Source organism: Mobula hypostoma, chromosome 1 (assembly GCF_963921235.1).
Source record: "Mobula hypostoma chromosome 1, sMobHyp1.1, whole genome shotgun sequence".
Classification (NCBI taxonomy): Eukaryota; Metazoa; Chordata; class Chondrichthyes; order Myliobatiformes; family Myliobatidae; genus Mobula; species Mobula hypostoma.
Genome location: NC_086097.1, coordinates 96,334,806 through 96,356,180, shown reverse-complemented (window position 1 = coordinate 96,356,180; position 21,375 = coordinate 96,334,806). Strand labels below are relative to the sequence as shown.

The 21,375-nt window shown below is 42.1% G+C and overlaps 1 protein-coding gene across 3 annotated transcripts in view; it reads left to right on the top strand.

The window, feature by feature from the left end:
- LOC134360215 (regulator of microtubule dynamics protein 3-like) overlaps positions 1-21,375 on the top strand; it is a 340,314-nt gene that overhangs the window by 221,001 nt on the left and 97,938 nt on the right. For all 3 annotated transcript variants that reach the window (XM_063074500.1, XM_063074414.1, XM_063074327.1), the window contains one exon: positions 19,699-19,774. In XM_063074500.1, the coding sequence (XP_062930570.1) occupies positions 19,699-19,774 (76 nt within the window). The remainder of the gene's footprint in view (positions 1-19,698; positions 19,775-21,375) is intronic.

Here is a 21,375-nt window from a genome sequence, read left to right as displayed (position 1 = left end):
GAGCTCAACAGGTCAAAAAGGGAGAAGGTACTGACACATTTAGAGTCAAAACCCTGTATCAGGAATTCACATTAGAGCTATTGCTTTGTAGATATTTATTTTGTCATGGAGTTTTCATGCAAAAGGACTGATACCTGTCTTGTGGGAGGCTCCATGATGGATCAGAAAGGAAATTCTCATTAGCAGCCTGTAACTCCTAGGCATGCATTGTGTACCAGTGCCTAAGGGAATATTGCAACAGAGCTGATGAGAATGATATCAGGATTGGAAGGAACAATTGAGAGGAAAGAAAGCAAAAAATTCTACAAGAAATAGAAACCAGATATTCATACTGGTATTGATCAAAGGATTTTAAATTAGAATAAATAAGGAGATACAGTATTCAGTGAAGAAAGAGTCAGTAACCAGAAAACACAATTTTAATTGGTAAAAGAATCAGAGGGATAATGATGGGAAAAGAAGTAATGCGGTGACCTGCAATGTACCAGTAGTTTAGCAGCTTCTGTAAGGAGCTAAATTGTCTATGCTGCTGGTGTTTATTTTTATTTCAAGTCATAAGATATTCATTGAGCTGCTAATCTTCTGACCCTCTGCTGGATGGTGAGGCGGCCCCTCACAGGTGGTGACCTCTTTCAGTGATCCAGGCTCTGCTGAGACTTTACTAATGAAGCTGCACCACTAAGCAGCAGGAGGCTCCTAGCTGAGTGAGGCCTTGTGAAAGAATGGGTCTCATTCTGGTATTGCACATATATTGCCCACGTTAGACAGCAATGTTGCTGGAAGCTTAGCCATTTCCCCTCGAAGCTAATACAAGGTGCCAAATAATGAAACAAAAAAATACAGTATTATTCAGACCAAAGAAAAGTTCTGAGCATTTTTGCCTTATGTTAACACATCTGTTAGTATTGAGTGAAGTGACCAAGACAAAAGTGATGGGGATATCACAAAGGCAGAAATTAAGGAAGAGTAAATAGCACAAGGCAATAACTGTAATAGTAAATAATGCTGATTTTGTCCAACAAAAAAGATGTTTCCTTAGGCACCTCACTGAATGAGCCTATTCTGCTAAGAGGTTCAGTCAATTTCTTTAAAGCTGGTATATTAGTAATATACCAGATGGTTGATGAAATGCTAAACCCAACTTGTTTAACTGAACTCGGGACATGGAATAAAGTTCTCCCGGGCTCCTGACTAGCATTCCTTCCTCAGGCTACACCAGAAAAATCAAATGAGCTGCATCTCATTAAGTTTACTTGATAGAACTTCTCCTATCAATGATGCATTCCGACATTCCACAGTTATTCCATGAATAAGAGAGAGCCTGAACTCCTAGACTCAATTTAACCACCTCTAATGAATGAGATTGATACAGAAACTTACCTGTATTCCTCTGAGAGACAGGAGATTATTATTTTTATTTACTGGGTACCTTTTAACAAACAGTTTTATAATGTCTGCTAGTAAATAAGCACACATTCCCTTTTGGCAGTCAAAGTCACTTCTTTGGTCAGTTAAAGTACTGTGACACTGCTTGCCTTTACTTTTTTAACTGTAGCTGTTTTTAAAAGCTATACCTAGAATTATTGGAGTACGAGATCTTAAGTGACCATAAGAAGCAATATCCAACTTTACAAATTATTTTTTGAGATTATTTCACATTATAATTGCGTGCTATTTACATGTACATTGACTATCCACATTCCTATATACCTGAACTTGCCTTGCTTAACACTACTGTAGTTAAAATTGTTCTTAAATGTCACATGTCACTATCATTTGTTTCAAACATTTTTACATTTTTCGAGAGGCTTTGACAAGAAGGGGCAGAGGGCAAGCTTGCTCGCAGTTAGTCTTTACAATGTCTCCTGAGACGGTGATGTGCCTCCCATGTGAGATGTGGCAGTCTTGGAGGAACGCCCCTCTCCCGCAGAGTCACATCTGCCAGAAGTGCATACGGCTGGGCGATCTGGAAGCCCGTGTAAGGAATGTGGAGCAGCACCTGGATGACCTTCGACTCATAAGGGAGAATGAGGCAGTCATAGATGAGAGCTACAGGGAGGTAGTCACACCTAAGCTGTCGGAAGCAGGTCGTTGGGTGACAGTCAGAGGGGGGAAAGCGAAGGTGAGCAGACAGGTAGTGCAGAGCATCCCTGTAGCCATTCCCCTGAATAATAAGTTTACCGTCCTGAATACTGTTGGTGGAGATGACTAACCAGGGGTGTGAGCCACGGTGGCAGGGCCTCCAGCACTGAGTCTGACCCTGTGGTGCAGAAGCATGGGATGGAGAAGAGGAGAGCTGTTGTCATTGGAGACTCTATAGTCAGGGGAGCAGACAGGAAATTTTGTGGACATGAGAAGGACACCCGCATGGTTTGTTGCCTCCCGGGTGCCAGGGTCCGGGGTGTCTCTGACCGGGTGCACGACATCCTGGTACGAGAAGGAAAGCAACCAGACGTCGGGATACATGTTGGTACCAACGACATAGGCAGGAAGAGGGATGAGGTCCTGAAGTGTGAGTTCGGGAACTAGGCAGAAGGTTGAAGAACAGGACCTCAAGGGTGGCGTTCTCAGGATTGCTGCCAGTGCTACGTGACAGTGATGGTAAGAATTGGAGGAGATGGCAGTTGAATGCGTGGCTGAGGAGTTGGTGCAGGGAGCATGGTTTTGGATTTTTGGATCATCGGGATCTCTTCTGGGGAAGGTGAGACCTGTACAGATTGGATGGGTTGCACCTGAACTCGAGGGGGAGCAATATCCTTGCAGGTAGGTTCGCTGGAATGGTTCAGGAGGGTTTAAACTAATTTGCGAGGGGGATGGGACCCAGAGCGATAGAGCAGTGAAAGAAGTGAATGGAGTAAAGCCAGATCTAACATATAGAGAAGCTTTGAGGAAACAGAAGCAGAATAAACGGTGTAAAGACAGTAAGGTAGAAGGGCTGAAATGTGTGTAGGTCAATGCAAGAAGCATCAGGAACAAAGGTGATGAACTGAGAGCTTGGATACATACATGGAATTATGATGTAGTGGCCATTACAGAGACTTGGCTGGCACCAGGGCAGGAAAGGATTCTCAACATTCCTGGATTTCAGTGCTTTAAAAGGGATAGAGAGAGCGGAAAAAGGGGAGGGGGGTGGCATTACTGGTCAGGGATACTATTACAGCTACAGAAAGGGTGGGTAATGTAGCAGGATCCTCTTTTGAGTCAGTATGGGTGGAAGTCAGGAACAGGAAGGGAGCAGTTACTCTATTGGGGGTATTCTATACGCCCCCTGGTAGCAGCAGAGATACAGAGGAGCAGATTTTGGGAGGCAGATTTTGGAAGGGTGCAAAAATAACAGGGTTGTTATCATGGGTGACTTTAACTTCCCTAAGATTGATTGGCATTTGGTTAGTTCCAAGGGTTTAGATGGGGCAGAGTTTGTTAAGTGTGTCCAGGACAGATTCCTGTCACAGTATGTGGACAGGCCGACCAGGGGGAATGCCATACTAGATCTAGTACTAGGTAATGAACCGGGTCAGGTCACAGATCTCTCAGTGGGTGAGCATCTGGGGGACAGTGACCACTGCTCCCTGGCCTTTAGCATTATCATGGAAAAGGATAGAATCAGAGAGAACAGGAAAATTTTTAACTGGGGAAGGGCAAATTATGAGGCTATAAGGCTAGAACTTGCGGGTGTGAATTGGGATGATGTTTTTGCAGGGAAATGTACTATGGACGTGTGGTCGATGTTTAGAGATCTCTTGCAGGATGTTAGGGATAAATTTGTCCCAGTGAGGAAGATAAAGAATGGTAGGGTGAAGGAACCATGGGTGACAAGTGAGGTGGAAAATCTAGTCAGGTGGAAGAAGGCAGCATACATGAGGTCTAGGAAGCAGGGATCAGATGGGTCTATTGAGGAATATAGGGAAGCAAGAAAGGAGCTTAAGAAAGGGCTGAGAAGAGCAAGAAAGAAGCATGAGAAGGCCTTGGCGAGTAGGGTAAAGGAAAATCCCAAGGCATTCTTCAATTATGTGAAGAAAAAAAGGATGACAGGAGTGAAGGTAGGACCGATTAGAGATAAAGGTGGGAAGATGTGCCTGGAGGCTGTGGAAGTGAGCAAGGTTCTCAATGAATACTTCTCTTCAGTATTCACCAATGAGAGGGAACTTGATGACGGTGAGGACAATATGAGTGAGGTTGATGTTCTGGAGCATGTTGATACTAAGGGAGAGGAGGTGTTGGAGTTGTTAAAATACATTAAGACAGATAAGTCCCCGGGACCTGACGGAATATTCCCCAGGCTGCTCCACGAGGCAAGAGAAGAGATTGCTGAGCCTCTGGCTAGGATCTTTATGTCCTCTTTGTCCACGGGAATGGTACCGGAGGATTGGAGGGAGGCGAATGTTGTCCCCTTGTTCAAAAATGTTAATAGGGATAGTCCGGGTAATTATAGACCAGTGAGCCTTACGTCTGTGGTGGGAAAGCTGTTGGAAAAGATTCTTAGAGATAGGATCTCTGTGCATTTAGAGAATCATGGTCTGATCAGGGACAGTCAGCATGGCTTTGTGAAGGGCAGATCGTGTCTAACAAGCCTGATAGAGTTCTTTGAGGAGGTGACCAGGCATATAGATGAGAGTAGTGCAGTGGATGTGATCTATATGGATTTTAGTAAGGCATTTGACAAGGTTCCACATGGTAGGCTTATTCAGAAAGTCAAAAGACATGGGATCCAGGGAAGTTTGGCCAGGTGGATTCAGAATTGGCTTGCCTGCAGAAAGCAGAGGGTCGTGGTGGAGGGAGTACATTCAGATTGGAGGGTTGTGGCTAGTAGTGTCCCACAAGGATCTGTTCTGGGACCTCTACTTTTCGTGATTTTTATTGACGACCCAGATGTGGGGATAGAAGGGTGGGTTCGCAAGTTTGCAGATGACACAAAGGTTGGCGGTGTTGTAGATAGTGTAGAGGATTGTTGATGATTGCAGCGAGATATTGATAGGATGCAGAAGTGGGCTGAGAAGTGGCAGATGGAGTTCAACTCGGAGAAGTGTGAGGTGGTACACTTTGGAAGGACAAACTCCAAAGCAGAGTACAAAGTAAATGGCAGGATACTTGGTAGTGTGGAGGAGCAGAGGGATCTGGGGGTACATGTCCACAGATCCCTGAAAGTTGCCTCACAGGAAGATAGGGTAGTTAAGAAAGCTTATGGGGTGTTAGCTTTCATAAGTCGAGGGATAGAGTTTAAGATCCGCGATGTAATGATAGACAGTAAACAATAGGTGCAGAAGTAGACTATTTGGCCCTTCAAGCCTGCACCGCCATTCTGAGATCATGGCTGATCATCTACTATCAATACTCGGTTCCTGCCTTGTCCCCATAACCCTTGATTCCCCTATCCATAAGATACCTATCTAGCTCCTTCTTGAAAGCATCCAGAGAATTGGCCTCCACTGCCTTCTGAGGTAGCACGTTCCACACCTCCACAACTCTCTGGGAGAAGAAGTTCCTCCTCAACTCTGTCCTAAATGACCTACCCCTTATTCTTAAACCATGCCCTCTCCCAGCATCTGGAACATATTTCCTGCCTCTATCTTGTCCAATCCCTTAATAATCTTATATGTCTCAATCAGATCCCCCCTCAATCTCCTTAATTCCAGCGTGTACAAGCCCAGTCTCTCTAACCTCTTTGCATAAGACAGTCCGGACAACCCAGGAATTAACCTAGTGAACCTATGCTGCACCTCCTCCACTGCCAGGATGTCCTTCCTTAATCCTGGAGACCAAAACTGCACACAATACTCCAGGTGTGGTCTCGCCAGGGCCCTGTACAAATGCAAAAGGATTTCCTTGCTCTTGTACTCAATTCCCTTTGTAATAAAGGCCAACATTCCATTAGCCTTCTTCACTGCCTGCTGCACTTGCTCATTCACCCTCAGAGACTGATGAACAAGTACTCCTAGATCTCTTTGTATTTCACCCTTACCTAACTCCACACCGTTCAGATAATAATCTGCCTTCCTGTTCTTGCTTCCAAGGTGAATAACCTCACATTTATTCACATTAAACGCCATCTGCCAAGTTTCTGCCCACTCACCCAGCCTATCCAAGTCACCTTGAATTCTCCTAACATCCTCATCACATGTCACACTGCCACCCAGCTTAGTATCATCAGCAAACTTGCTGATGTTATTCACAATGCCTTCCTCTAAATCATTGACGTAAATCGTAAACAACTGTGGTCCCAATACCGAGCCCTGTGGCACCCCACTAGTCACCACCTGCCATTCCAAGAAACACCCATTCACTCCCACCCTTTGCTTTCTATCTGCCAACCAGTGTTCTATCCATGTCAATATCCTTCCCCCAATGCCATGAGCTCTGATTTTACCCACCAATCTCCTATGTGGTACCTTATCAAATGCCTTCTGAAAGTCAAGGTACACCACATCCACTGGATCTCCCGCGTCTATCTTCCTGGTTACATCCTGGAAAAACTCCAATAGATTAGTCAAGCATGATTTGCCCTTGGTAAATCCATGCTGGCTGGGCCCAATCCTATCACTGCTATCAAGATATGCAGCTATTTCATCTTTAATAATGGACTCTAGCATCTTCCCCACTACTGATGTTTGGCTAACAGGGCGATAGTTCTCTGTTTTTTCCCTCCCTCCTTTCTTAAAAAGTGGGATAATATTAGCCATTCGCCAATCCTCAGGAACTGATCCTGAATCTAAGGAACATTGGAAAATGATCACCAATGCATCCGCAATTTCCAGAGCCACCTCCTTTAGTACCCTAGGATGCAGACCATCTGGACCTGGGGATTTGTTAGCCTTCAGTCCCATCAGTCTACTCATCACCGTTTCCTTCCTAATGTCAATCTGTTTCAGTTCCTCTGTTACCCTATGTCCTTGACCCATCCATACATCTGGGAGATTGCTTGTGTCTTCCCTAGTGAAGACAGATCCAAAGTACTTATTAAATTCATCTGCCATTTCTCTGTTTCCCATAACAATTTCTCCCAATTCATTCTTCAAAGGCCCAACATTGTTCTTAACTATCTTTCTTCTCTTCACATACCTAAAAAAAACTTTTGCTATCCTTCTTTATATTCCTAGCTAGCTTGCGTTCATACCTCATTTTTTCTCCCCGTATTGCCTTTTTAGTTAAGTTCTGTTGCTCCTTAAAAATTTCCCAATCATCCGTCTTCCCACTCACCTTAGCTCTGTTATACTTCTTTCTTAATGCTATGCTATCTCTGACTTCCTTTGTCAATCACTGTGGCCACTTTCCCCCCTTTGAATCCTTCTCCAGGGGATGAACTGATTTTGCACCTTGTGCATTATTCCCAAGAATACCTGCCATTGCTGTTCCACTGTCTTTTCTGCTAGGATATCCGACCAGTCAACTTTGGCCAGCTCCTCCCTCATGGCTCCATAGTCTCCTTTGTTCAACTGCAATACTGACACTTCTGATCTGCCCTAATCCCTCTCAACTTGCAGATAAAAACTTATCATATTATGGTCACTACCTCCTAATGGCTCCTTTACTTCAAGATCACTTATCAAATCCTGTTCATTGCACAACACTAAATCCAGAATAGCCTTATCCCTGGTCGGCTCTCGTACAAGCTGCTCCAAAAATGCATCCCGTAGGCACTCTACAAACTCCCTATCCTGGGGTCCAGTACCAACCTGATTTTCCCAGTTCACCTGCATGTTGAAATCCCCCATAACTACTGCGACATTTCCTTTGCCACATGCCATTGTTAACTCCCTATTCAACTTGCACCCAATATCCATGCTACTGTTTGGGGGCCTGTAGATAACACCTATTAGGGTCTTTTTGCCCTTATTGTTCCTCAATTCTATCCATACTAACTCTACTTCTCCTGATTCTATGTCCCCCCTTGCAAGGGACTGAATCTCATTCCTCAGCAACAGGGCCACCCCACCCCCTCTGCCCACCTTTCTGTCCCTTCGATAGCACGTATACCCTTGTACATTCAATTCCCAGGTCTGATCCCCCTGCAGCCATGTCTCCGTTATCCCAACAACGTCATAGTTACCCATTCGCACCTGAGCTTCAAGCTCATCCACCTTATTTCTGACACTTCGTGCATTCAGATATAGAATTTTTAACCCATTTCTCCTGTCTCTGTTTAAACCGCTGCATATTGTGCATAACCCAGCTCCCCGAACTCTCACCAGGCTATACGCCCCTTGAATTTTGTTGTCCTTCTTAAATTTACTTACTCTTTCTGCACATTTAACTCCATGCTCCATCAGACCATCCCTCTGCACATGTATCCTCCTTATCACTCGTTCCGCCTCACCTTTCTCTACTTCACACTTAATATTCCGGAACCGTGTAGTTCCCACCTGTCCTTTATACTTCATCTCGCTATCCTCTCTCACATTCTGGATCCCTGCCCCCTGCAAATTTAGTTTAAACCCCCCCAAGCAGCACTAGCAAACTTTCCTGCAAGAATGTTAGTACCCCTCCATTTCAGGTGTAAACCGTCCCGTCGGAACAGATCCCACCTTCCCTGGAACAAAGCCCAATTATCTAAAAACCTGAAGCTCTCCCTCCTGCACCATCCTCTCAGCCACGTATTGATCTGTATAATCCTTCTGTTCCTCGCCTCACTTGCACGTGGCACAGGTAGCAATCCTGAGATTGTTACCCTGGAGGTCCTGCCCTTCAGCTTCGCACCTAACTCCCTGAACTCACTACGCAGGACCCCCTCACTCTTCCTATCCACGTCGTTGGTCCCTACATGGACCACAACATCTGGATTCTTGCCCTCCCTCTCGAGAATAACCTGCACCCGATCTGAGATGTCCCGGACCCCGGCACCAGGGAGGCAACATACCATCCGAGACTCCCGATCTCCCCCACAAAATCTCCTATCTGCCCCCCTGCCCCCATGATGCAGCTCTATAAAACTCTGGTTAGGTCACACTTGGAGTACTGTGTCCAGTTCTGGTCGCCTCACTATAGGAAGGATGTGGAAGCATTGGAAAGGGTACAGAGGAGATTTACCAGGATGCTGCCTGGTTTAGAGAGTATGGATTATGATCAGAGATTAAGAGAGCTAGGGCTTTACTCTTTGGAGAGAAGGAGGATGAGAGGAGACATGATACAAGTGTACAAGATAATAAGAGGAATAGATAGAGTGGATAGCCAGCGCCTCTTCCCCAGGGCAACACTGCTCAATACAAGAGGACATGGCTTTAAGGTAAGGGGTGGGAAGTTCAAGGGGGATATTAGAGGAAGGTTTTTTACTCAGAGAGTGGTTGGTGTGTGGAATGCACTGCCTGAGTCAGTGGTGGAGGCAGATACACTAGTGAAGTTTAAGAGACTACTAGACAGATATATGGAGGAATTTAAGGTGGGGGGTTATATGGGAGGCACTCCTTCCAAAAATGTAGCACAAGCTGAATGAACCAAATGATCTTCTGTACTCAGATTCATTTCTATAAAATATAAATATGCTGCATTTCTACCACTTAGGAAATATGACATTGTTATTATCTGTTCTTCTGTATGCATTATTAGCATTACTGGCAAGCATTTCATTCTCATCTAGTCTCGTCAAGAAATATCAGTGCTATATCATCTTATTGTGTACAATATCATCAATATCATCTTATTATATATCATCAATATCATCCTATTGTGTACAAGATGGTTGATAGTTGCACCTACTGTATATAATAGTTATTATTACACTTCAAGATTTTTGTGACGTATTAAAGAATTATTTTAAAATACTGATTCATTTTCATAGGGTAATTACCTGGTTACTGAAGGTTAATGAAAATCAATCTCATTTTCATGCAAAGCAAGTGCATTTTTTAAAAGCCTTATCTTCCCCCTTTGTGATTGTTGGCGATCTATTCTGGCAGCTCCTGTATCACAAAGAAACACAAGTTGTTGAATAAAAGAAGCATGATGTTTACCTTGGAAGAGAGTGTCACTACCCTATTAGAGGTGCAAGACTATGGAGAGCAATATTTCTTGGACTTGGGCAGTCGGGGGTATAATAAAATGTGATCAGAACCAGTATGAAGGAAGTCAGCCAAAGTGCAAGCCTCAGAGTTCGGTAAAGTATATGGTACTGTAGGTCCCAGCTTTATAATCTAACAGACAGAGTGGCTCCTGCCTCCTTTCCTACCCCCAATATCCCCCCCCAATTAACTCTATTGCAAAGGAAGTCATGGTAAAACTCCCTCCCCAGCTCCTTCATACCTTTTCCAATTTCTTTGTCTTTTCAAAGGAATGCAAAGGAAATTTCAGTTTCAGGAGAAGGGAATAGATGACCAGTTGTAGAACAAAATGTACCAGAGTAGGAAGATTACAACTGACATGATGCCAAAGTGTAATTAAATGCTTTCAGTTGTTTAGGGTTTTAGCTCTACCTTTTAAATGATAAATACCATGAGTTGTGCTCCAGTTGTTTAAGTTCAAAGTAAATTTATTGACAAAGTATGTATATGTTATTCATACTAACTGGTTTAACAGTGTTTATTTATTTTCTGTTCTATCCTTGTAACTTGTCACTATTTTGAAAGCTTGTTTGGCACTCTATATCTGTCTTTGTGGAGTTAATTCTACACAAACTTATGTGGTATATTTATATATACAGTGCATGTCCTTTACATATCCTTTACATATATCCATATATTTAGTCTTCCATCTATATTTGATATCTTTTTATTCATGTGTGCTGTGTCTCAAATTACTAACCAATTTTCTATCATAAGATGTATCTTTGAATGTGGATGCACATTTGTTTAAAAATATACATAATGAGAATTTGTTAATTCTGATTTGCTCTTGAAGCTAAGCTTTAACCAGAGTCCAACAGAAAATGAAAGATGCTGCAGTTTTCACACTAACATGGATGACTTCCTCAGATTCACTTTGTTTCCAACTGAGCATCATGATCCATGGAACTGTCTTGCAGTTGATCATTTATAGCTATAAGTTATGGTTCCCATTCAAAAGGAATTCACAGTTACAGATTCTTTTGATGTTAATAGGAGATGATGTTAGATGCCCTCAAAATGCACAAGGAGATTCGTTGGAGGGATTCACCGGTGTGCATAAAGAAGTTTTATTTGAAATGCTAAGACATTTTATGGACTCAGGAAAAAAAATCACTTAGCAACCTTTTCCCTGGCCAGGCTCTCAGGGTCATGACTAAATTCCAGTCCATTTCTATGGTTACTTATTTTATTAATGACCATATGTCTGATTTTATTGGCACTATTATACTTCATGAGGTTTCCCAACAAGATTAATTCAATATTGTTGTTGTGTCTGGTTTATATCAATATGCAAGACAGTAGGCCAAAATTAGAGAATCGGGTTGTAGAGTTTTCATCCAAGTAACAGCTTCAGTAACAATCTACTGAAGAAACTCAACAAATTAAGCCGCATCTGTTGGAGTGGATGGGATTTTTGATATTTCGGGACAGCTTTGAATTTTATTTTCCAAAACTAATTTCCATTAATGTTGATCCAAATAGCTAAGCAGATTAGTTCTTAATGGTATGCAGTATTTAAGAATAGTGCTAATGAAATTTTTGCACTTCTCAAGCCCAACATAAATCCATGTTAGGTAGAAAAGCTACTGGTGATTAACATTCAGAAGAGCAGCTACAGCATTAATACTTCTGTGCTATTGGTTCTATGGGTTGAATCAAAGACATCTCTCTACAATCTGTGTTCTATTTACAAACAAGTTTAAAGGTTCCATGAGTGCATTAAGCCCTTCGAATTGCCCTTGTCGTCTGTTGTAATCTACTGACGGATTGAACTAATCATAAAAATTAGGCTTTTCTTGGGATTGTGGAATAGTAGCACGGCTGGTAGAGCTGCTGCTTCATAGCTCCAGTAGCCCAGGTTTGAATCTGACCCAGTGCTGTCTGTGTCCACCTTCTCTCTGTGTTAATATGGGTTTCAGATTTATTTATCACATGTACATTGAAACATGTGTTGGGGGCAGCCCACAAATGTCACCACACATTCCTCCAGGTGTTCTAGTTTCTTCTGCGTTCTAAAGACATAAAAGTAGACAGGTAAATTGCCCAGCTGTAAATTGTTCTAAGTATGTGGATAAGTTATGGAATACAAGCTAATCTTACTCTAATGTGATTACCAGAACTGCCATGATGCCATTTCTACTCATTAATATCAAGACAGATTGTACTCATATAGCGGTGAAATAATCCATTAAATATTTGAGTAATATCTTACTATACTGTAGCTCCTAAACATTGCAATATGCAAGTCATATGTTAGCAGATCTTTTTATGTTGTGTACTTCTAATAAATGAGTTTACAGTGAAACTTTGATAATCCCCCATCCAAATTCAAATGGTCATAGTTCAGCATCTGTCTAACTCATCTGTATGGAGAATGAACTGGTAGTCCACAGTATAAATGGAGTCTGGACGATGGGCCAATTGTGACGCTAGAGATGGAGTTAGGGTCTAGGGCAAAGTTAATATTTATGGAAAATGAAAGTAAAACAGAGTTTGGCAAAAGATTTTATATTGCTCTTAATGCCGTTAAGGGCTTTAGTAACTACTGAACTGATGTACTAGCTAATGATGACTTTAAGATATAGAGTCTGGAATCAAATATGCTCTGGAATATGCTCTGTGACTCCATGGGAGCCTTCTGTGAAGAGTCACTGCTTTTAATAAGTAAATACAGAACATTATGACTGTGAATCTGGTGTTTAATTAACAAATGTTGTGCTTCATGTCAATAACCAAATACCTTTCTTTAAAAATGCAAACAACAGGAATTCTGCAGATGCTGGAAATTCAAGCAACACACATAAAAGTTACTGGTGAACGCAGCAGGCCAGGCAGCATCTCTAGGAAGAGGTGCAGTCGACGTTTCAGGCCGAGACCCTTCGTCAGGACTAACTGAAGGAAGAGCTAGTAAGGGATTTGAAAGTTGGAGGGGGAGGAGGAGATCCAAAATGATAGGAGAAGACAGGAGGGGGAGGGATGGAGCCAAGAGCTGGACAGTTGATTGGCAAAAGGGATATGAGAGGATCATGGGACAGGAGGCCCAGGGAGAAAGAAAAGGGGGAGGGGGGGAAAACCCAGAGGATGGGCAAGGGGTATAGCGAGAGGGACAGAGGGAGAAAAAGGAAAGTGAGAGAAAGAATGTGTGTATAAAAATAAGTAACAGATGGGGTCTGAGGGGGAGGTGGGGCATTAGCGGAAGTTAGAGAAGTCAATGTTCATGCCATCAGGTTGGAGTCCCTACGCGACTCCCTTGTCCATTCATCCCCCCCCATCCCTCCCCACTGATCTCCCTCCTGGCACTTAATCCGTGTAAGCGGAACAAGTGCTACACATGCCCTTACACTGCCTCCCTTACCACCATTCAGGGCCCCAAACAGTCCTTCCAGGTGAGGCAACACTTCACCTGTGAGTCAGCTGGGGTGATATACTGCATCCGGTGCTCCCGATGTGGCCTTTTATATATTGGCAAGACCCGATGCAGACTAGGAGGACGCTTTGCTGAACACCTACGCTCTGTCCACCAGAGAAAGCAGGATCTCCCAGTGGCCACACATTTTAATTCCACATCCCATTCCCATTCTGACATGTCTATCCACGGCCTCCTCTACTGTAAAGATGAAGCCACACTCAGGTTGGAGGAACAACACCTTATATTCCGTCTGGGTAGCCTCCAACCTGATGGCATGAACATCGACTTCTCTAACTTCCGCTAATGCCCCACCTCCCCCTCGTACCTCATCTGTTACTTATTTTTATACACACATTCTTTCTCTCACTCTCCTTTTTCTCCCTCTGTCCCTCTGAATATACCCCTTGCCCATCCTCTGGGTCCCCCCCCCCGCCCCTTGTCTTTCTTCCCTGACCTCCTGTCCCATGATCCTCTCGTATCCCTTTTGCCTATCACCTGTCCAGCTCTTGGCTCCATCCCTCCCCCTCCTGTCTTCTCCTATCATTTTGGATCTCCCCCTCCCCCTCCAACTTTCAAATCCCTTACTCACTCTTCCTTCAGTTAGTCCTGACGAAGGGTCTCAGCCTGAAACGTCGACTGCACCTCTTCCTAGAGATGCTGTTTGGCCTGCTGCGTTCACCAGCAACTTTTATGTGTGTTACCTTTCTTTAAAATTATTTTCTATGTACAACAAAATCAACAGTTAGAATATGCTGATGAAATTGTTAAGACTGGTGAATCTCCGGTATGTTTTCTCACATGATGAGTTTGAAGGAAAGCTTGGGTATTTAATGTCCGAACTGATCTGCTCTTTCTATTATGGTAAAGCAAAATGGCTTACCTGTTACTAACATGTGTTCTTGAAATATTGAAAATGAAAAACAATGCATCTTGAAATGCCAAGATATGTTTAGTAGTATCATTGTGAAATGATCAAACTAAAATTGAAGTCATCATTTACCATATTTGAATAAATAAAATGATATGGTATTAATGAATTCAATGTAAAAACAATATCGTAAACAAAAAAATATTTCTCTTGATGAGGGAAGCCAAAGCAAGGGAAGCCCATCTGGATATATGGTTGAGGCAGTTGGAATTATAAGCCTGATCAGAATTAATTTAATAAAAATCACACTGGCAAATGCAAAAAATGGATGCTAAAGTAAATTGAAAACAATTATTTGCAATTCCAGTCCCTTATCCTGTGATTTTCCTTCCAACCTCTGAACTTCATCTACCAGGGATAGTATCCTCAGAGAATGTATCTTGTTAAGCATAGACCTCAATGCTCTTATTCATTCATCCAACATTACTTACAAGAAAAGTGTAGATAAATTTTAAATGGAATTGAAGAGGGCTGAATTTTGTAAATGGCTATTTAAATTCAAAATATTTTTAGATTCCAAAATGTTGTTAACAGGTGACTTAAATATTAAACATTGGTTTACTTTATTGGAAAGCACTTGGCAGAATGTTGTGTCACAGTAATCTGTATGAACTGAGAATATGCTAATAAATACACTAATAAATAATTTTGCGTTATCTTATGGCTGAATTCCTCCAGCAATTCTTATGTTCTGATATTAGAAAACAGAATTTAATTATTTTGATAACTTCTACCATTCATCTTACTTATTCTGTAGTTGTTTTTTCTATGTTTAAAGTTTGTGACCTTTATTTCATAGCTAGTGAACATCATTATCCCTCCCACATGGGTTCCTCCAGGTGGAAATGTTCTGTTTATTGTTTTAGATTGTAGCGATTACATACAGAGCTCTGACATTCCATTTAGAACATTTTTAATATCCATATAAGCAAACATAGTTTATCTCCTGATACCAGTGGAATTACCAGAAGGTTTTGTACTGATGTTATCTATTATCAGATTAAAAATGGATAAATAATAGTGCGGGGTGCATGGTAATGTAGCAGCTATAGTGACATTTTAGAGCCCCATTAACTGTGATTAAATTCCAGTCACTGCCTGTAAGGAGTTTGTATAGTTTCCCCACGAACACATGAGGAGTAAGCCGAACACATGGGGAAAGCTATGTTGGTGCCGGAAGCATAGCAATAGTTGTGGGCTGCCCCCAACACATCTTTGGACTTTATCAGCCATTGATGCAAACAACACATTTCACTCTATGTTTCAATGTGCATGTGATAAATAAAGCTAGTCTTTATCTTTATGTAATATCTGCATTGAAAATTTTGGAAATAAGCAGAGCAAGGACAAATTTGTATTAAGCAAGTTTGCATTAAGAGTAAACAGTTGGTGGATGTCATTTCATTTTACAACGGCTATTTCTGAAAATTGCACATTAATAATTAAGCTACAAACGTTAATAAAACACTCAAATTTCTGTAGTCTATTCTTACTTTTATTTTTAGATGCCGTAAAACTTTATCAGATCATTTTGAAATGTCTATGTAGTTTGCAGTGTTCAAAAAATATCATACATTAGGCTGAATGTCAAAAAGCAATACATTTTTGATTTATTGATTTATTTACCCCTCGATCGTGACCCCACTAAGGAGCACCAGGCCATTGTCTCCCACACTATCACCGACTTTATCCGCTCAGGGGATCTCCCATCCACTGCTACCAACCTTATAGTTCCCACACGCCGCACTTCCCGTTTCTACCTCCTACCCAAGATCCACAAACCTGCCTGTCCCGGCCGACCTATTGTCTCAGCTTGCTCCTGCCCCACCGAACTCGTTTCTGCATACCTCGACACTGTTTTATCACCCCTTGTTCAATCCCTTCCGACCTATGTTCGTGACACTTCTCACGCTCTTAAACTTTTCGATGATTTTAAGTTCCCTGGCCCCCACCGCTTTATTTTCACCATGGATGTCCAGTCCTTATATACTTCCATCCCCCATCAGGAAGGTCTCAAAGCTCTACGCTTCTTTTTGGATTCCAGACCTAATCAGTTCCCCTCTACCACCACTCTGCTCCATCTAGCGGAATTAGTCCTTACTCTTAATAATTTCTCCTTTTGCTCCTCCCATTTCCTCCAAACTAAAGGTGTAGCTATAGGCACCCGTATGGGTCCTAGCTATGCCTGCCTTTTTGTTGGGTTTGTGGAACAATCTATGTTCCGTGCCTATTCTGGTATCTGTCCCCCACTTTTCCTTCGCTACATCGACGACTGCATTGGCGCTGCTTCCTGCACGCATGCAGAACTCGTTGACTTTATTAACTTTGCCTCCAACTTTCACCCTGCCCTCAGGTTTACCTGGTCCATTTCCGACACCTCCCTCCCCTTTCTAGATCTTTCTGTCTCTGTCTCTGGAGACAGCTTATCCACTGATGTCTACTATAAGCCTACTGACTCTCACAGCTATCTGGACTATTCCTCTTCTCACCCTGTCTCTTGCAAAAACGCCATCCCCTTCTCGCAATTCCTCCGTCTCCGCCGCATCTGCTCTCAGGATGAGGCTTTTCATTCTAGGACGAGGGAGATGTCTTCATTTTTTAAAGAAAGGGGCTTCCCTTCCTCCACTATCAACTCTGCTCTTAAACGCATCACCCCATTTCACGTACATCTGCTCTCACTCCATCCTCCCACCACCCCACTAGGAATAGGGTTCCCCTGGTCCTCACCTACCACCCCACCAGCCTCCGGGTCCAACATATTATTCTCCGTAACTTCCGCCAACTCCAACGGGATCCCATCACTAAGCACATCTTTCTCTCCCCCCGCCCCCCTCTGCATTCCGCAGGGATCGCTCCCTACACAACTCCCTTGTCCATTCGTCCCCCCCATCCCTCCCCACTGATCTCCCTCCTGGCACTTATCCATGTAAGCGGAACAAGTGCTACACATGCCCTTACACTTCCTCCCTTACCACCACTCAGGGCCCCAGACAGTCCTTCCAGGTGAGGCATCACTTCACCTGTGAGTCGACTGGGGTGATATACTGTGTCCGGTGCTCCCAATGTGGCCTTTTATATATTGGTGAGACCCGACGCAGACTGGGAGACCGCTTTGCTGAACATCTACGCTCTGTCCGCCAGAGAAAGCAGGATCTCCCAGTGGCCACACATTTTAATTCCACATCCCATTCCCATTCTGACATGTCTATCCACGGCCTCCTCTACTGTAAAGATGAAGCCACACTCAGGTTGGAGGAACAACACCTTATATTCCGTCTGGGTAGCCTCCAACCTGATGGCATGAACATTGACTTCTCTAACTTCCGCTAAGGCCCCACCTCCCCCTCGTACCCCATCTGTTACTCATTTTTATGCACACATTCTTTCTCTCACTCTCCTTTTTCTCCCTCTGTCCCTCTGAATATACCTCTTGCCCATCCTCTGGGTCACTCCCCCCCCCGTCTTTCTTCCCAGACCTCCTGTCCCATGATCCTCTCGTATCCCCTTTTGCCTATCACCTGTCCAGCTCTCGGCTCTATCCCTCCCCCTCCTGTCTTCTCCTATCATTTTGCATCTCCCTCTCCCCCTCCAGCTTTCAAATCCCTTACTCACTCTTCCTTCAGTTAGTCCTGACGAAGGGTCTCGGCCTGAAACGTCGACTGCGCCTCTTCCTATAGATGCTACTTGGCCTGCTGCGTTCACCAGCAACTTTGATGTATGTTGCTTGAATTTCCAACATCTGCAGAATTCCTGTTGTTTACATTTTTGATAAGATGCTTGAAGAATTTGGACCAGGTAGTGGCAAAATAATTTTCTACTCAGATTATAACTTTCCTTAACGTCTGATTGCATATTGGTCGCACAACATCACACTAATGGTATATTGTATTACAAGGAATTTAGCAGAGCTTCTATAGTTTTCATCATTAACCCAATTAGTTATCATCCTATTATGCATAACTTTAAGTAATCATATCTTTATGAAAACAGTATTGATGATCACCTGATTATCAATTTTAAAAGTAATTTGGTACCTCCCAAATATCTGGAAATAAATGTGAGATCTTGTGAAGTTAGCTTTTGCTTCAGCCAGTTTGCAGTGATCAGCCTCATTTGTACTTTGGCATAATTAAAATTTTTGGTTAATGTCTGTTCTCATAATAAGTTGTTGCAAATGTAACTTTGACTATTAACTATTTCACTTTTATCACTTTACAAAATAATGAGTGATTCTGTTTCTTGTGTTAAGCAAAGCTTGATATGTTGGTTTTGGTAAAATATGCCTGCAGCTTAGCTCCTAAAACAAATCCATATAGCTTATGTTCTTAACATGAATAAATAGCTGTTCAATATCCCCCCTCTAGATCTGTGGATTATATTTACTCAGACAACATGTAATGGTTTGAACTTTAAGAAACCAAATACATTGCCAATTTCTTTTTTGAAGAGTAAACTTTGCTCCTTTTCCTGAAGATATATTTCCAAGCTTGTTTTCTATTGCTCCCAGGCTGTGTGAACTTGTGTCAGGTTTCTAACTGGGAAAGTTCTGGAAAATCAACTTGTCAAATGTTGCAAAGGCTGACAGGTTAAGTCCATGCCTGAGAGTTTGTTATTCCTTTCATTCCCAAAATATTACACAGATGTGAAAATACAGAGATTATGAGAGAGTAGGTGGCAAAACAAGCGGCACTGCAGTATATTTCAGAAGTCACTTTATACTCTCTGAAATATAGGTGAAAGAATGTTTTTAGCTATGGTGGTTCTAATTATATTGTACTGATTCCAATCAGCTCACTGCAAAATAAACAATGGAAGTTTTATTGATTGTGCAAAGGAATGCAAAAATGCTTCTCGATGGGGCAACAAGCTAAGAGCAAAATGAGAAAACATTAAAGTTTCTAATCTAGAAAGAGAACATAATGGCATACCTCACGAGACACAGAATAAAAAATGTCAGAAAGCTGGATGACATCCATCTTGATAATGAGAAATAATTCTAAAATATTACTTCATATGTTTTTATAACTCACTAATATTTCAACAGCTAAAATTGAAAGTTGATATTATAATTCTAAGAAAGTTAGACCTATGTTGTGTAAAATTATAGATCGTGTTGTAGAGGATTCAGGATACTGGAGCGGCGAGCTCTAATGGATCAAATGGCTGCCTCATATCCTAAGTCAAATTTGAAGTCCAGGTTCACTATAAAAATAGGCAAAACTTGTTTGATCTTACTTACCAACCTCTGCAAATGTGCATGTTATAATCCTTTATCAAGGTCTTGTTTGGATAGCTTTTCAGTACATATGATGTGATTCTTTTCATTTCAGGTATGCTATTATATCTGGCCAACAGGCTGACCATGAGACTGTCCAGAATCGAATCAAAGCCGGATATACTTTCAAGGTAGGGCAAGTTATAACAGATGTTTTGTCCACAATGAGAATGTGGTGTTTTTAGAGTAGTAACAATGATCTGCAAAACTAATTTCTGCCTTTTGGCAATACAGTAAACATCCTTGGCAGACAGCAGACCAAACTCATATGTTACTGCTGGATTTTGTGCTGTCCAAGGACATCATGAAGTGAGTAAGGTAGGTGAGGATTGCTGAACTGAATACCAAAAGCTATTCTTTACAATATTGCAGAGATATAATATCAAGAACATTGCCATGGAAGATTCTAGATCTTAAGCCAGTACACCATATTTATGCCAGGAGCTATTGCAGCTGTCCTTGAAGACTACTTTAATCCAAAAATATTACATGAGATATTAGTAAAAGTTCCAAACACATCATGCCTTTATGTGACCAACCTTATTGCAGCTGATTACCAAAGTTCATTTGGAGCATTTACTTTCAATCAATTGGCTGTGGTTATTCAGTTGTACCTTAAATCATCTGGAGCAATCGCCATGCCTCCGGGGACTATAGCTGCTCCTAAAACATAGTGAAACTAGTCTGTTAGAATAGAAGTCATTGCTTACCATTTCTCATTTGATAGTAATGTGTTGTTATACTACTTCATCAATATGCAATGACAATCTTATGACATCACCTCCATCATACACACTCAGTTTATTTATTATATCCTGGTTGCGGTGCAGTTTATTTTGTACATCTTTTAAATTCACAACACATCAATATCATTTAATGCCCACTTCCAGGTAAAGCAACCCTCCTTTTTGAAGGACTGCAGTCAGTTCTTGACTCAGCGATGGAGGATTAGTGACATACCTCCAAGTCATCGTAGGGGAACTCAGAGATTATAGTAGTCCCTTGTTCAGTCTGCCATTGTGTTTCCAATGTAAAGGTTAAAGACTTGTTTAATGCTCTAGCAGAAGTTTCTTCTATTCATTCTAAATGAAGCAACAATTGTGTGTCAATGGTGGAGGAGTGGTTGTTTAAGGTGGTGGATGGGTACCAATGAGTGCACGATGTCAAGTATCTCAGCTGCATGCATCTGTATTACATCACATTACTTGTGGGAATCAAGTAATGAACGGTATTTTCAGAATATCATATTTCAAAATGTTCCAGCACAGTATTTGAATTTCTGGTCTTTGAAGATCCACAGAATTTCTTGGGTGAATCAGTACAAGCAAATGCCACTAAAAGTCAAAGATAGACGAATAATCCCTCTTTAATAACCATATAACAATTACAGCACGGAAACAGGCCATCTTGGCCCTTCTAGTCCGTGCTGAACTCTTACCCTGTCCTAGTCCCACCGACCTGCACTCAGCCCATAACCCTCCATTCCTTTCCTGTCCATATATCTATCCAATTTAACTTTAAACGACAACAAAGAACCTGCTTCAACTACTTCTGCTGGAAGCTCATTCCACATAGCTACCACTCTCTGAGTAAAGAAGTTCCCCCTCATGTTACCCCTAAACTTTCGTCCTCTAATTCGCAATCCATATCCTCTTGTTTGAATTTTCCCCACTCTCAATGGAAAAAGCCTATCCATGTCAACTCTATCAATCCCCCTCATAATTTTAAACAC